At 36.8% G+C, this 17,515-nt stretch overlaps 2 protein-coding genes and 1 long non-coding RNA gene across 4 annotated transcripts in view; all 3 read right to left on the reverse strand.

Annotated features, from left to right (window-relative positions):
• Nucleotides 1-41: 41 nt before the first annotated feature.
• On the reverse strand, nt 42-3,558 carry RnrS (ribonucleoside-diphosphate reductase subunit M2). The gene is made up of 6 exons (XM_074101334.1): nt 3,330-3,558; nt 3,018-3,257; nt 2,594-2,829; nt 1,998-2,226; nt 915-1,133; nt 42-640 (listed from the first exon to the last, which is right to left on the reverse strand). Exons 1-6 carry the CDS (start codon nt 3,387-3,389, stop codon nt 488-490), a joined length of 1,137 nt encoding a protein of 378 aa, XP_073957435.1. The 5' UTR covers nt 3,390-3,558; the 3' UTR covers nt 42-487.
• A 1,880-nt stretch (nt 3,559-5,438) lies between these two features.
• On the reverse strand, nt 5,439-17,279 carry LOC141437810 (COP9 signalosome complex subunit 2). 2 transcript variants are annotated; one of them, XM_074101331.1, is made up of 8 exons: nt 17,126-17,279; nt 15,739-15,933; nt 15,187-15,312; nt 14,028-14,195; nt 12,746-12,920; nt 11,267-11,405; nt 9,254-9,586; nt 5,439-8,946 (listed from the first exon to the last, which is right to left on the reverse strand). In XM_074101331.1, exons 1-8 carry the CDS (start codon nt 17,177-17,179, stop codon nt 8,802-8,804), a joined length of 1,335 nt encoding a protein of 444 aa, XP_073957432.1. In that variant the 5' UTR covers nt 17,180-17,279; the 3' UTR covers nt 5,439-8,801. The 2 variants fall into 2 exon arrangements, with proteins under 2 accessions (XP_073957432.1, XP_073957431.1); XM_074101330.1 differs by having other exon boundaries at nt 14,028-14,213.
• Nucleotides 5,439-17,515, reverse strand: part of LOC141437817 (uncharacterized) — a 41,996-nt gene continuing 29,919 nt past the window's right edge. Inside the window, exon 2 of the long non-coding RNA XR_012452425.1 lies at nt 5,439-6,756. This is a non-coding gene — a long non-coding RNA (uncharacterized lncRNA). The remainder of the gene's footprint in view (nt 6,757-17,515) is intronic.

A 17,515-nucleotide genomic window follows, 5' to 3' on the forward strand; every position in this document is an offset into this window, starting at 1 on the left:
AAAATGCTGGAATATAATTCTGAACACAATAAAAACTACCATTAATGTCAATATAAAACTTAATTTTATTACATTATTATCACACATTTTTGCCAAAGCTTAGAAATTGCAATTATCCGTAGTCTAACCCTAACAAGTTAAAAGCTCTTAAAAATATTACAAAATGCAGCAACTTCATCTTAATTAAATCTCTTAACATACTTTTATTATATAATATTCTCTAAATCCTTGCAGGTACTTATAATTAAGGTCACTTATAATAAATATTTTCCACTATTCTATGAGATGTCAGATAGGAATTCCTGAAAAATATATTTTAACAACCTAGCCGGCTCCACCGGTGAATATAATTTGATCAATTATTCAACTGGTGCCTTCAAAACTTCTACTATTGGAATAAATAATACTGTCAGTCCTTGTGCTCAAGGGGTTTTAGTGAACTAAAAAAACTTGAGAGTAGAAATGTAGAGCTGATTACTAAATAATTCTAGAATTCTGCATCCAGTGTGAAGACATTATCCATGCGACTCGCCATCACTCCCCACTTCTGGTATTCGCCGACCTTCTTCTCGAAGAAATTAGTCTTGCCCTCCAAAGATATCAGGTTCATGAAGTCGAATGGGTTCTTGGTATTATAGCACTGTGGATGACGTCAAAACATTACATGTTTTTAAGCAAAATGAGTATTTCATAACACAATAAATTAGGCAGAATCTTTGTAAACAAAACTCTTTAAAAAAAAGTTAAAAATAACTGGTACAATCTATATAATATTCAATTCCATTAACTTCCTCAGGCATCATGGGTCCCTGTTAGCTCTACCCTAAGCCCCTGGTACCAAGGGGGCTTAGTCAATCCGACATGCACTGCACAGTAAATTGAGTAGAGAATCAAAGTCATTATAATATCCTTACCTTTTCTCCAATCAAGTCCATCAGTAGTCTGTCAGCTACAAACTCAATGTACTCTGACATGAGCTCACAGTTCATGCCAAGTAGTCTCACGGGCAAGGCATCCGTCAAGAATTCTTGTTCAATAACCACAGCATCCTTGATGATCTTCAGGACACACTCCTTGCTAGGTTTCTGGACTAAATGCTTGAACATGAGGCAGGCAAAGTCTGTGTGGAGGCCCTGTGTGTTAAAAAAGATTTATTTACAATAAAATAAAGCAATTGACACCTATTTAACCCTAAGCCCTAAGTAACCTGAGATAGTCCTTTGTAATTAAATAATAATGTGTGATTTGTTTGTAATTCTCATGACAAAGTTCCAAAGTAAGATTTTAGAGAAAAAATCTAAAATAGGGGCGACGCGCGTGAGCCAGTAAACAACAAAACAGTTAAATCATAACAAGTGCAAACTTGTTTAAGTTGTGTTGTAGTTTGTTATTCTCTGTGAATAGCTACCTATATGATTCCATGGAAATTTTACAAAAACTAACAATGAAGTCCAACAAATAATGGTAGTGTTTGTTAAGCAAATAATGGCAAGTTCACGCCAATATGACTCATAATTTAACTGAAATAACTGTGGTAAACCTGATAGGCTGATAGCTAATCTACCAGCAGCTTTCAACTAGAACTTTCTTATCAGACAACTATACTATTAACCCGTCTCAGATAAAGATAACAAATACGTGACCGCTCCACTCATTGATAAGTGACCTATTTCAAAAGTAGCTTTTGCCCTTAACAAGAACTTAGCATTTTACGGGAAAACAAGTAGAATTATTCAAACTTATTTTGCAAAAACCATATTGATAGGTACTTTGAAATTCTAAGGGCAAACAAATATGGTTGTAGATCTACATTACTTCTGATAGATATATCAGATTAGAAATTTACTTTATTATTCAGCAATGTAATGATTTATAGTTATATTTATTTACTACTTTCATATACTTAATGTTAGATTTGAAATGAAGAATTTAATTCAATTTTTAGTATCTTACATTTTACTGAAAAACATAAATTTTACATTAGGATTAGGACTTACCTCATCTCTGGAAATAAGCTCATTGCTGAAAGTCAGGCCTGGCATGAGTCCCCGCTTTTTCAACCAGAAGATGCTAGCAAAGCTACCAGAGAAGAAAATGCCCTCAACAGCAGCAAAGGCCACAATCCTTTCCCCAAAAGTAGCAGTTTTGCTAGCAATCCAATTGAGTGCCCAGTCAGCCTTCTTTTTAATGCAAGGCAGGGTTTCTATCGCATTGAAGAGGAAGTCTCTGTAATAAATAATGCCTTATAAAAACTTGGTTTTACCAGGAAAATATTTTTTTCCAACGGAAAATAACCACTCCCTTAGGCATTGCTGTTGTTGGCTAATACATATTTTAGGATGTTTCACATTCCTGTGAACTTGCATACTTGTATGATATCATGCATTTATCAATGTAATGGAATGGGTTGTTTATCTAAGTTAATTATTATTATTAACATGTGTGACATGAATTCTTTTCATTTAGATTTGGGCAAAAAATCCAAAGCAGTCTCATATAAAATTAAATTTGATCAACCATATTGTTAGTGTGTGGAAATGAACATTACATACCACATACACATTTCTATTGTTTTATTGTTTTGAATCCTTACCTCTCTTTAGGATCCCTGATATATGTGTCAATCAACAAAGAATACATTTCAGAGTGTACATTTTCCATAGCAATCTGGAAACCATAGAAGAACCTGGCTTCCGTGACCTGCACCTCCTGTGAGAAGCGTTCCACAAGGTTCTCATTGACAATGCCATCAGAAGCAGCAAAGAATGCCAGCACATGCTTGATGAAGTGCCTTTCACTGTCTTTCAGGTTTTCCCAGTCATCCAAGTCCTAAAATTACAATTGGTTTGAAACAGCTGATTGTTGACATGTAGACCAACAAGAACGAACAAGTTTAAGTGACAAACATATCACTTCTTGTGGAAGTGATGTCATATTGGTACGATTTTGAATGATTTCCGTTAACAATGACCATAATGAACGGTTACATTCAATTAATTAAAATTTTAAGAGGTTACCTTTGAAAGATCGACCTCCTCCACGGTCCAAAAGGACGCTTCAGCCTTTTTGTACATCTGCCATATGTCGTGGTATTGGATAGGGAATACCACGAATCTACGCGGGTTTTCGCGCAGCAGGGGCTCCAGCTGGGGGTCGAAAGAAGAGCCTGCTTGGGGCTCCACTTTCTCCACTTCCATCGTTTCTGCTTCTTTCACGTTTCCGTTTTGTGCTGCGAGCACGTTATTCTTAACAGGCGACTAAAACAAAATAAATGTTATTTACGTTACGAAACAACTATCCGACCGAAAGGTTAAATCAATCGAAATTACCTTGATATGCACGTTGTTGATTCCATTGTAAAGGTTTTCCTTGTCGTTGACTAGAGACATTCTGGTAGTTACTGGTTAATTTTACAAAACAAAAGGCACTTTATTTTGTATTTCAAATACCGACCACCTATGATCAGTTATCAAATGAAAGTAAGTAACGCAACGCAGCAGCTAAAATAGTACAAAGTGCCGCTAATTTTCCACTCCACAGCTGCCCTTATTTATATTGTGATGTACTAAATGGCGGGAAAGCGACGATGCATGTTCCAAACCAAACTCGTGTCTTCGAGTTAAATGTTACAAAACTTTAGGGTCCATTAAATGGTTCCTAAATGGGTTACTGTAATAAAAATCACGTTTAAAATACTTTTTTATGTAACAATATGATGATTTATTTAGTTAAAAAATATTGTATGTACTTTTCGTCTTAGTAAGATCCTTCCAATTCTTCCAAAGAATTATATCTAAGTACAATTAGGAACGGTTTTACGCATTACGAATTAGGTTGAATGAACCATTCGCAGTCAACCTTAAAAACGCGGGAATTAATCAAAAACAAGTTTTATTTATATTATGTTAAAATATTAATTTATTTTGATAACCAAATACTATTGAAATATACATATTTTAATAATACAAAAAAATAATTTGTCTTTAGTATGTGTGTTACTAATTTAGATGTTTAAATTGGTCTATTGACTTTAGATGGGCGTGACTCAAAAATTTAACTACTAACTGCCGTTGGTCAGTTACTCGTCCAAACATTTTAGCTGAAAAGTGCGGGAAATATAACTGTTTGTTTGGAAACACTGGAAATATAACATTTTATCGTGACGAGGATTCATGCTGTCATACTGACCGAATAACGCCAAAATACACTAGCCTCTGGCAACACAATATTATACTTTAGTATAATAGTATAAAGTATAATAAATTTAAAAGGAAAACTATCACAGCTTTATTAATGGTCTTTACAAGTTAATACTTGCCGCGTATTACTGCGGAACCCTGCACCGGACCGACACGCACGTGGAAGGTTTTATTTTAACTACCTTATTTGCGTGTCAAAATAAATATACTTAGCGGCAAAAAATCTGGCCCTCAAATGTAGTTGGAAAACCCCCGACTTTGTCACTTCAAAGTTCAATATCTTAAAAAACGGCTGAACCGATTTTGATGAAACATGTCTAAGAACCAACCTGCTTTCAAATAAAAAAACCGCATTCAAATCGGTTCACCCGTTTAAGAACTACGGTGCCACAAACAGACAGACAGACACACATAGCGGTCAAATTTATAACACCCCTCTTTTTGCGTCGGGGGTTAAAAAGCGCGCTCTCGCTGCTAGGCAGACTTGACACCCTACACTTCAGTCGAATTGTTCCTGATTCGTCGTGTTCCCGCGTCGTCGGATTCCTGATTCGTCGTATTTTAGATTGTGTAAATAGGCTCTGTATATTAATTTAATTTGTATGTGTGTGCATCATAATTTTTACTGACGTGTCTTTATTTGAAATTGTTGATATTGTAAATATTTCGTTTTAAATATTAAATACAAAAGTAGAGTCACGGTAATTGCATAGTATCATGTGATATTGAAAATGCGACGAATCAGGAACAATTCCTTCAGTCTACTCGTGACCACGGCCACTGTAATGTGGTTGAAACGTCGAGTATTACTCGTGTGTTTTAGCGTGATAAGTCCCGTTTGTTCACAAACTATCACATTTTTAATATGAGGATAGGATTTCTAAATAGTAAGTAGATTAGATACTAGTAGTATTTTTTAAAAATTTTGTATATGTGTTATAACACAATAATAAAATAATATAATATTTCTAAAATCAATTTTGTTGACGTATCGGACTATAACTTATTCTGTAGTATCGATTACTATTGATTTAGGATACCTAGTGAGGTTTTTTTTTATTGAGCCATGTAACAATTAGATTACAATAGTTACGCAATTTTACGTCGATAATCATTATAATAAGAATTAATTTTAACATAAGTCTAATTTATAATAACTTGTTACTTACGTCTGTAGTTAAAAGTTAGTGAAATAAGTTTCTAACTTGCAAAAATAAATTAATGATAAAACAAACAAAGTAGATTTCAAAAGTATTTATTTATATTTTTTGTTCATAGGAAAATATTGCGAAAAGTGGCACAGTAGATACAGTTGTGCGACATTTGAAAGTCAAAGTTCGTATCGTACCGTCTCTCTCACACTCGTATAAAATAATATTAGTGTTAGCGGGACGGCAAGATACGAAGTTCGAATTTTGCACTTCGTAGTATAGAGCCTGCAGGGCTACTACGAAACCCGAAACTCGAAGTTCGTCTCGTGTGGTCCCTCTGACACTTATACTATTTAATACGCGAGCGAGAGAGACGGCACGATACGAACTTCGAGTTTCTTGTTTCGGAGTAGGCCTTCTGCATTTGCTCGCAGACAATACAGCAGCACTAGTGACGAGTTTCAAAACACGCTCATCGACTTAAGCTAGTGATAACATTAGGTACACGGTCGTTCACAAAGGTGCTTCCTATTAAATTAAGTATTTTATTTTATAAAAAAGCTTAGAAATATTATTGCTGAATGAGTAGCATTAACAAAGGAATGAGGGCTATCGCATATGAATCAATGAAGGCGCTAGTGTAGCGAGAGGTCTCCGAAATGTCAAATGTCAGTTTTGGGTGAGCTACCCGGGTTTATTTATAATTAGAATAATTTTGAGAATACCTATTATTTTTATATTTGGCAATACCTGAAATTAATTATGGCACATATGCGTTACGGGGCAATGAATATGTCTGTGTTTTGAGACAGTTTTGTCTTTCGGAAACCTTTGTCCTCCTTTTTTTTCGAACAAAACGGCTTTATGGTATTAAATATGATATAAATGTAAATTTTGTTTTCACGCACGTAATAACAAACTAACCACTATATTTCAGGCAGAACCTTTGTCTACAGTGGCGCCAACTGGTGAGCGCGAAAATAGTAGCCCTCATTGACGCAAAACAGTGTCACAAACAGGAGGCGAGATCATACTGACTTTTTAGGTCAAAAGCAACTGTGAAATCTTCACTGAAACCGTTAAATATACTGTAAAAAATAACAGTCTGTCGACGCAGCTTCTTCAACCAGATCATTCATCAATGTGCAATTTTACAATTGAGATTTGACGGTTTCTGTGACGAGGCTCGTTGGTGTTAGTGACGGAGGTCCGGTCCGTGTATGACAACTTTTTTTTGGGCACGTTTGTGAATAACTAAATGAGTCAATCGCAAGCAAAACCAAAAAACTAACATCAAACTGACCTCACGATATTAACGCCATCTAGCGATATTCCGCCTGTCAGGAAGCCATCATTTAGCTAGGGGAAAATAGAAAGTAAATAAGCGCCATCTAGCGATATTCCGCCTGTCAGGAAGCCATCATTTAGGGGAAAATAGAAAGTAAATAAGTTAAATAGTTGATTTGTGCACATCATGCACCTACTGTATTTGCACGTAAGCATTTTATTTGACGGAGCGTCACCTAAAACATATTCGGATTCGGACACTTTGTAAATATTTTTGCTTGTTGCATCTGTCATTTTGCACGCGCCATGTTTGCCAGTTGTTTGACATCATCTGAGTGCCACGCGAGGATTTTAACTTGGAGCTTGGTATTTGGTGTAAAACTGTTAAAAAGTTGTTAGTTTCCGGACACAGGTTAGAAGAAATGCTGATCGTCAAAGAAAAGCTAGTACATACTTTAACTCGATTTTTACAAACATTTATTCAGTTACAAAAAGCATAAGCATATTTCAACTGCAGCATAATAAAAACTACATTATGGAGCATTAGTACGTGCTGCGGCATATTTTATTGATCTTCTTGAAACGTGATTGGCTGTTGTAATAAGTTGTTCAGTATTTGGTATTTCCCGGTTGTACAGCTGAGCAAACTGAATCACATACCAGGGCACCTTTGTGCTACTTTGTCATGTTGACGTCCCATACATTCTATTTGCCAAAGAAATCACAGCGAAATTTATTATGAAAAAGTTTCACCTTGGTTCCACTTTCAAGTGATTCATTTTCCTCGAGTCGACTGTACATATCCTGTACATAGTATAAATCACATGAAATTAACAGATAACCAAAATTTTGGTAATACATTCGATTTTGACTTTTACACGTCAAAAACATCTAAGGATCATTAATATGACGCTATCCAGTTTTCACAAAAAATATATATTTACGTTTAGTATTGCTGCTGTAGCGATCATAGTACAGTCAACGTCATAAATAAGTGACCACTTTTGTACCTTGTCACTTTAACGTCATGTTTGAAAAGTCATACGGAATTGTGTAATGACTGAAAGCGACAAGGTACACAAATGATCACTTATTTATGACGTCGGCTGTAAAAAGGTAAAATCAGACCAATTTGACTTAATAAGCAGGTTTGAATAAAACGGTTAGAACTTAACTCTCACCAGTTCCAACTCTACTAGTGTAGAATGGCGTGCTTTAAAAGACCATCATACAAAAAATAAGGTATCACAAAATAAATACTCATAAATCCTTTGCGTTTAAAAAAAATACTTCCACAAGTTTATTTGGTTAAACTTAACCAACCACTAGCCGACGTATTCAGAATTTATTTCGTGATACCCGCGAACCGTGCCCTTTTATACTTGCAGAACTTGCCTACGGCTACTACTCAAAACAAAATAGGACCAAATGGAGCTTCATGGATGTGTTTTATGAAATTTCTTTTCCAAATTACCTATTGGATTCAATGCGTTTGAGTAAAATCATATTTTTCGTATTGCCGATGAAACCCAAGCGACCTCTATTTTCTTTTGAGCATACATGAATGGGTCGAAACAATTCATTAAAAGCTGCGTTTGAACGGGTAGATACAATCAAGGTTTATTGACAGGAGAAATGTGGCTAGATGGCGTTAGAATCGCGAGGTCCGTCTGACGTTACAGTCTTGTCCGTGATTGGCGTTAAAAAAAATATTTTTTTGAAATTTTGAAAACAAAATATGGATTTTCCTACTTAGAATCAAGAGCACAGTCAATTCGGATAGTCTAAAAAAAACACTCAATATGGGCGTGACAAAACTGACTCATAAAAATGAAAAAATGGGGACATTTTTTTTTAGACGATCGGAATCGATTGTGCTCTTGATTCTGAGTAGGAAAAACCATATTTTTTCCAATATTTAAAAAAAGGGTATACTTTTTTTTAAACGCCTTGTTATTAACCAATGACAAACGTGACGCAAATGTCGAAATCGTCAAACTGTCGATACTAGCGCCAACTAGTCACAAAAACTTTGATTCATTTAAATCTGCGTTTCCATCAAAACAGAACCCGTGGATTTATTTTAATTTTGTTAAACATGCTCAACGCTCGTAGATTTTCCTTCTGTGATAGCAAATGTTGTCCAGCGCGTGGCGGGTCCGCGCTACGCCATCTTGTTGACGAGTGCTTGGTGCAAGCAGGACAGCTGCGCCGTCCACTTGTCCAGCGCGGAGTAGCGCGCCGCGCCGCGCGCGCCCGACGTCAGCTCCAGGACTGAGTTTACTTGGTCGATGCGACCGCTTATCGTGCTGTGGGGAAACCATGGATTAGTAGGTACGTATATAGATAATAGACACTGGATTTCGCCTTTCACGATAAAATATATAATATGCCGATATGGTTTCACGGGATACTCGTAAAAGTAACAAATTTGGAGTTGAAATAAAAAATACAAAAAGACTCCAAAAAACCAATCATGAATTTCGCCCGTCAAAAACCCTCATTGTGGAAGAAATTCTTAAATATTTGTTTGTTTTTAAGGATTATCGTGTATACCGCCCCGCAAACCTGTTTGAGCAGGCAGATTAAAATATTAAAAATAAACTTATTACTTACTTATCCAAAATACAAGTGACTAATAAATTCTCCACCTCTTTCTCATCTATATTCAACTCTTTCGATATGAACGGTATATGGATCCTAGTGTAGGGACCGATCAATTTAATCAGCACTTGCGTCCTTATGTTCCTTAGCAAGTCTTCTATGTGCTCTCTGATGAAGGGATCGTCCATTATGTTGTTTCTGTTGTGTTTGAGTATGGACTCGAATTCGTTGATGTCGTTATTCTGGTAAGCCATTACGAGGTTGGTCATCGCGAGGATCTCCGGGTCGTTCTTGTAGGGCTTCGCTTCTTGGGAGTCGAAGGGGTTTATTCCGGATTTCATTAACCTGAAACAACAACATGTCATTTGTAGACTATATTATAAATAAATAAATAAATATCATGGGACACTTGACACCAATTGACCTAGTCCCAAACTAAGCAAAGCTTGTACTATGGATACTAGGCAACGGATAAAAATACTTATATAGATAAATACATACTTAAATACATATTAAACATCCAAGACCCGAGAACAAACATTCGTGTTATTCACACAAATATCTGCCCCGGCCGGGATTCGAACCCAGGACCTCAAGCTTCATAGTCAGGTTCTCTAACCACTTAGCCATCCGGTCGTCAAATAGCCGGAGTACATCCATTGTTGGACACGGTTTTGTTTCCTCCATAGACCACCAGTTGGTTCCAAACCATTTTAGCCTAGAACAAACACACACACACACACACACACAGGCACGCACGCAAACACACATACACACAAACATACTCATCATAAACTTTCACATTTATAACATCAGTAGGATTAATATCTTTGGTCAATTTTCCACATTTCTGCTCCGCGTCAAAGACAGTATGATTGTAAAATACATTATGCCTGTGCAGCTCGCACATTTTCGTACAAGTAGCTGGCGGTACGTCACACAAGCATTCATAAATATCTGATACGACTCTATTTCTAGGGCCCGTAGGACGTGCCAGATATTTTCGCAGGGTCTATATTGACTGGTAGAAAATTGTTAGCCGTAATGTATTGTTTGACATAACTCTTTTTTTCTCTGAAACCGTTTATTTTTCAGAATTGTTATAAAACAAACCTAACCTCAAATGTAATTTCGCATATGAATTTTCGAAAAACTCAGAGGTGCGGGCCGGGGTTTGAACCCACGAACCTCTGCTTGAGGCGATAGGTCAAACCACTAGGCCACCACGACTATAATTTGAAATTTACCACGAGCTTTACGGTGAAGGAAAACATCGTGAGGAAACCTGCACACACCTGTGAAGTAATTCAATGGTATGTGTGAAGTTCCCAATCCGCACTGGGCCCCTAAGCCCTCTCATGCTGAGAGGAGGCCTGTGCCCAGCAGTGGGACGTATATAGGCTGGGATGATGATGATGATGAAACCTAACCTAACCCATAGAGTCCTACAGGATGACCATTTAAAAAATTATGAAAAATGTACGGTTTCAAGATTGGTTTTTGGAATCTTTTTGTATTTTTTATTTCAATTCCAATTTTTACTTTTACGGTCATCCGTAAAACCGAAATGAAAATACAAACTGAAACATAGATGCACAGAAAAAACAGAAAAAAGACCATCACTGGAATCGAACCCAGGTCCTCGGTAATCCGTACCGCGTGCTATACCGCTACACCACTGATGGTCACTGATGGTGATTTTGACCATCAGTGGTGTAGCGGTATAGCCGGTACGGATTACCGAGGACCTGTTGATTCCCAGTGATGGTCTATTTTTCTGCTGTGCATCTATGTTCAGTTTGTATTTCAATGTACGGTTTCGCCCAAAAGTTATGACTAAAGTCGTTGGCTTTATGGCCTCGCAATGTAGTGCAACTTGCACGACTTTTCTTGCAATTCTAAACTCGGCTTAACAATAATTACGGCAGTCGAAAGTATTCCGTTTTTGCACGCTGTGGTGGTGGTGGTGGTGGTGGTGTATTCCCGGTCCCGGGCTAAAGAGTGATGCGTGTGCGGGGCGCTCACATGTTGGCGAGCACGAGGTACTTGAGGCAGGTGGTGCGTCGCGGCGACCCGGACTCGTCGTAGTTCTTGAACGCCTCGAAGAAGTCCGTGTGCGCCTTCTCGAACTCGCCCTCGCGCAGGTGCATTTTGCCGCCGCATTCTGCGACACCGAACGAAACCGAATTATGGGTCGATCAACTTTTTAAATTCGAATTCAAAAATCTTTATTAAAAAAAGTAAACAGAAAAAAAAAAATGATAAAAAAGTTTTTAAATTAAAAAACTGAACATTAATTATTTATACTATAAAAAAATATCTTTATTCAAATACAAAAATAAAAAAATCACTACAATACAATAAAAATAAACAAAATAAAATCAACCTAAACCTAAAAACCACCATTCCGCGTCGTACCCGGCTCAAAGGTGCCCATAATGCCAGCCGCCATTGGCCAGCGCCACCTACTGAACCAGGTACGACCCGGAGCGGGGGTCGCAACCCCTGTCCCGTAGCCTACGGCCCAGCTCCCACACCAAAGATCCTCAGCCCCCCCAAGGACCAGCCGTCTCGACCGCAAAAGGCACGAAGTCATACGTTGGCTCCAAAGCTGAGTACTTGAGGTGCTTAGACCGTACGGCATTTTTATACTATTAAATTATTTGATTTAATTATTTATACCATTAATTATAAATCGATGGGTCCTATGTATAAGGGCCAAAGTGATTTTTTTTCAATTTTGGGTTTTGTGCGTTATAGGTATCTATAAACTATATATATTTAGATAGTGGATTAATAAAACATTGTTATTCAATTATTTTTCGAGTTATCATTGAAGTAAAACCGCCAAACTATATGCAATTTTAACGTAAAAGGGCTAAACGTATGTTTGATACTTTTACGCGGTACCTCCCGGGTGTTTTTTTTTAAATCTGTGGGCATAACTGTCATTTTTAGGTACTTGTACGTCAAGCGGAACGCGGCTACTTCAATGCTACATCGTAATGTGATTGTATTCCTTTTTTTTATTTCCCCAAGTATCTTGGGTAACGTATTTTTTACCAAAGATTTTAAGGTTGTACGCGTATATGAGCCAAAGTACCACATAGATCTTTTTACTGTCTTTGTGTACACAAGTTTATTTCCCGGAAATTCACGTATATGGGCGTATGTACAATAACTTTTAATGAAGAAATATTTTATTAAAATTTATTCTTTGTGATTGAAGGACAGAGTACTATTAGCTAGTGTGGCAAATTTTAGAAGTCTCGGATACACCATCTCTGAGTTACGACAGTTTTTGACTTTGAAAGCCCGTCCTGCAAGGTACCGATTTTACACTTAAGCCCTTATACGTAGGACCCAGTGTAGTGTGACAATGGGCCCCAGTCTCAGCATGTGCTGGACATCGAGGTCCAGAGCTGATTTTCAGACTGGGCCCCTAGACAGACCTCAGTCCAACGCGATCGTGTGTGCGTGTGTGTGTATTATAAGTTACAATACCTCTAATAACTCCCATGATGAGTGGATGCGGTATGGCGGACTTGATATGTAGCGACTGTTCATAGAGAGCCTTTAGCTTTTTGTTATTTTTCTGCGCCGTATACATTTGTATCTCTAGCGCGTATATTTCTAGAAGCTGCGTGCCCTTCTTAAGGTCGTCTTCGCCGTCGTCAGTCTGAAAAAGACAAGTTTACACTTCCTTTAGAGGTTGGTAACAGATCAGTGACTCTCCTTGAGTTGTTGGTATTCATGGGTGGTGATGATCATTTCCCATCAGATCACCCGCTTGCTCGTTTTACTCCCTCTCATAATAAGAAAAATCAGTATCTCCATTTTAGGAAGTAAAGATGTGTGCCAAACTAACATAATTTTGTTAAATAAAATATTAAATTAATTAATTATTAAATTTCTAGAATCTTGAGCCAACCGATGATTATAACTGAAATAATTAATAAAACTACCAAGTAATTAAATTTCGTCCGCTATAATAAAATCCTACAAATATTATAAATGGAAAATTTTGTCTGTGTGTGACGTTAGTTACTCTTATGCTAAAATAGCTGAATGTGTGGTAGTTTTTAAAAAACAACTTGGTATATTTATCCTAAAAAAATGACATGTTCCTGCTGGATAGCGATAAACGAATTATTCGCAAAAAAGTAATAATAACGAAAGAAAAACCGGCCAAGAGCGTGTCGGACACGCCCAAGATAGGGTTCCATAGCCATTACGAAAAAATCAAGTAATATTTTTCTAAGGATTTCGTATTGTGTACGGAATCTTCCAAGTTTTGGTATGTTTTATACCTTAGGCTGCTTTACTCTTGAACTACTAATAATTCTCAAGCAATCTTAGCCGCTATAATTTTCCTTGTAAATTTGATATACTAACTACCATTCAAAATTTTTTCAAATTTAAATAAAATCTTGAAATTTCAACCGCTGGGGTTATTGTACAGTTGTTCTTAACACAACATGAATGAAGACCACAATATACATTTTGGGAATTCCCAGAGGAACTTTATAAAATCCCGGAATTTCAACTGTAACTACCAGAGCGAATAGTTTACGCGTGCAAAGCAAGCAATAAAGAATATTTGTATTGTTCATGGCCAGTTGTCAGTTGGTAAGGTAATAAACACGCCCAGTGGCTGCCGTGCTGCGTCGGGTCGACTCCAGGGTAGACAGTTGGTAGTTTGGTGTGCAGCAGCGCGCCACCAGCACTAGCGCTGCCTACCCTACCCTACCCTACTCTTCAATGCACGCCTAGCAGTCGTTCTTACCTGACAGCTCTGATGCAGCTGTTTGAGGATCTTGGCCAGCTTATTAAAGTCGCCCCGGTCGTAGTAAAGCTTGCCGAGCTTCGTGTTTGTTTTGAACCAGAGACGGTCGTTTTTTGCATCTTTGAGCGCTTCCAGTGTCGTCTCGTAAAAGTCTTGTAGCAATTCCATCTGAAAATTAAGCTTTACCTTTTGACAGGAGAGTCTAACTTTAAATATGTAGAAGTATAAACATTTAGTTGAATAATTGCAAACAATTAAATACATAATTACAAAAAAACTGCCTCTGCTATGCACTGCATGGTCAGTAGGTAATTCAGTATACTATTTATTAGTACTATAAGTAGGTACTGTATACTATGCATCTATGTTCATCAATTGGGTAAAAAAAACCCGACTGCCTAAACTAAAAGGAAGAAAATATGTCTAGTGGTCTAGAACCCTGTCAAGTAGCTATATAATTTGAAGTTCAACAGTCGGAACCCATTACCTAGAATTTTTGAGCTGGTCACCATTTGAATGGGTAACATTATGATTTATGATATGACAGTGTGGCCTGTGTGTACCACTGCGAAAATTTTCGCTGTATGACGCCTTCCGCGAATTTATCTATTTTTCCGTGGCAACTTAAAAGATACTCTGGTGCTTGTTATTTCATGTCATCTTAGGCCTCTAGGTTGGCACCGCATCTGCAATACCCCTGGTGTTGCAGATGTTTATGGGCGGTGGTGATCTCTTACCATCAGGAGGTTCACTTGCTTGTTTGCCATCAAGTCGAATAAAAAAAAAATAACACATTCAGATGAACTGTTTTAATTTTGCATACTTTGAATGAATGAAATGAATGACCCCCTCTCACCTGATGTTAAGACTTTGACAGATTTTGTTTTTGAAAGCAATACAAATGTTGGTTTCACTGTTTGTTTTGTATGTTAAATGTATAACAAACTGTCCTAACTGAAGACCAGCCAGCATTATACTATGTTAGGGCCATTTTGTGACAGTTTATATATTTTTTATTCATTTCCTTCTTTCTTTCAATTCAATTTTAACAAAGGAACTGCAGTAACTCATAGCAGTGATCCAACATGAATTGCTCAATCAGTGTTGTATACTTTGTCAAGAAATACTTTTTTAAGATAAGGAAGCAAAATGTACTAACATTCCTAGAAGTAGAGATGTAGTCCAGAATAGAGTTGATAGACTTCTCCGAGTGGTTCCGGGTGACTGCACTTTTGATGTATGTCAGCAGCTGTTTGTATCGGGACATCATTTCAGTAAAATTACTCTGAAAAATAAAACATACAATAACATAGAGATATATTATAATCACCATTTAAACCAAAGGCTGCAAGTAAAATTCTTTGCACCGGCGCCTATACCTATGCTGAAGATTCCCATCCCAGCCTATATACGTCCCACTGCTCGGCACAGGCCTCCTCTCAGAATGAGAGGGCTTGGGCCATAATTCCCACGCGGGCCCAGTGTGGATTGAGAACTTCACATGCAACATTGAATTGCTTTGCAGGTTTTGCAGGTTTCCTCACGATGTTTTCCTTCATCGCAAAGCTCATGGTAAATTACAAATGTAATTCCGCACATGAATTTCGAAAAACCTATAAAATACCTATATAAAAAAAAATACCACAAAACAAGTGTACAAAACTTTTAAGAAGCTCTTATACACCTACTGCAGTAAGGAACCTCGTCATACCAGTTTAAAGTTAATCTTAATCATCTGCTTGAGTGCCTTGAAACCCCACTCCCCCTTGTCCCCCCCCTCCAGCTCCAGGACCTTCTGGAAGCTGAGCAGCGCAGCCTTGGGCTCATCTTCCTTGAGAGCTTTGCTGTTGTAGTACTGGTTCTCCAGATCAACATCTGGCTCTGAGTTACTATCTTCTGAATATTCCTGAGGAAGATATGATTTGAATAAAATCAAGGTCAAAGAACTTCTTCAGCATCAGTACATACACAATTCAATGTTTTATCATGCTTCTCTGATCCCAAATCTGACACGGTTTTACGATTTGGTAACAAAGGAGCTACGTAAAAATATTTACTTTATTAATATCCACCTTTGCAAAATAGTATCTGATTCAATCAATTATAGTTAGAAATGTAGGTATTACAATTATTACATAAATATTACAAACAGAAACTGTTATGAGAATGGTGGCTTCTAGTTATGCTTGAATAAGGGTGATCAGATAAGTGGGGGTATGGACAAAAATAATAATAATTTAGGACCTTGAAAAAGTCAACCAAAACAATTTGTTATATCTAGGAGGAGGAGAAGGAATAGGAATGTGTTTGGGTATATTAATATTACAAGTAGATACTGAATAGAAAAAATATATATCAAAAATATAGGCTCTAGTAAGATATCAATATGTTTACAACAGCTTTTCTCAATATTTTTCAATAGTGGAATCCCTAGCACTTCCTTAACATGATCTGCGAATACCTAAAAAATGTTTGCTTCAACATTCATTCATACCTATAAATCCATTTTAATTTTTATGTTTGATTTATTTAGTCTGTAGATCCCCATGGTCTCAAGAACCACTTGAATGAGAAAGACAATTTGAAAAACTTATGACAACTTTTATATCCTACATAATTTATGAAACAAATATTTTCAATATTTTTGTTGAAAATCTGCTATATCTAATATTGCTATTGCTACATAATGTTAACAATGTTTACAATACTATTTATATACAGGCACTAAAATAAAATTTTCACTAATGTTCTAATTCAAAACATTTATCTATTAAAAATAGAAAATAAAAGGATAAAAAATCTGTTTTGGTGCAAGTAACCGTTAATAAATGTGATGAAAACATCTTCAACTATCTTCAAAAACTATCCAGTAGTTTATTGGTCCAGTGCAACGATTTATAGGTTAAGTTTTGTAGGCGGTGCAAAGTAATCTTCTACATAAAATTTGAGGGCTATTTTTGCAAATATAACAGTCTACAACTTCAATAATTTAAACGCAGTTTCCTTGAAAGCTTGGAATCCTAACAGAAAAACAAAGTGCAGTGTAAATGTCATTGCGTACAGCGAAGTTCGGAGATCAAAATAAGTACGGAACTCACCAAACCATAATCCTCTTCTTCTTCGCACATGTAATCGTCGTCATTGTCGGACATTATTATTGAATTTTACTGCTGGATAAAGGTGAATTTAGGAAAATTGGAGTGATTTGGATGAAATAAACAGCCGCTGACGTGAGAAAAGTGACACTGACGTTTTTTTCTTACCACAGATAAAGAAAATTTACACGCGTTATGCGATCCAAATCGAATTGAGATCACATTGTTGTGTTGTAAACATTTTATAGTAGTTTGTCCTGGAGATTCTATTTTTTAAAAGCTTTTTGTTGATTATACTTGCATTGTGACACAAGCTCTAACCTACCCAATTTAAGGAGTAGGTCAAAAACTTGTAAGATTTGTTATGGAAAATTATTAAAAATTGGCCATTAG

This window comes from Choristoneura fumiferana, chromosome 18 (genome assembly GCF_025370935.1).
Source record: "Choristoneura fumiferana chromosome 18, NRCan_CFum_1, whole genome shotgun sequence".
Lineage (NCBI taxonomy): Eukaryota > Metazoa > Arthropoda > Insecta > Lepidoptera > Tortricidae > Choristoneura > Choristoneura fumiferana.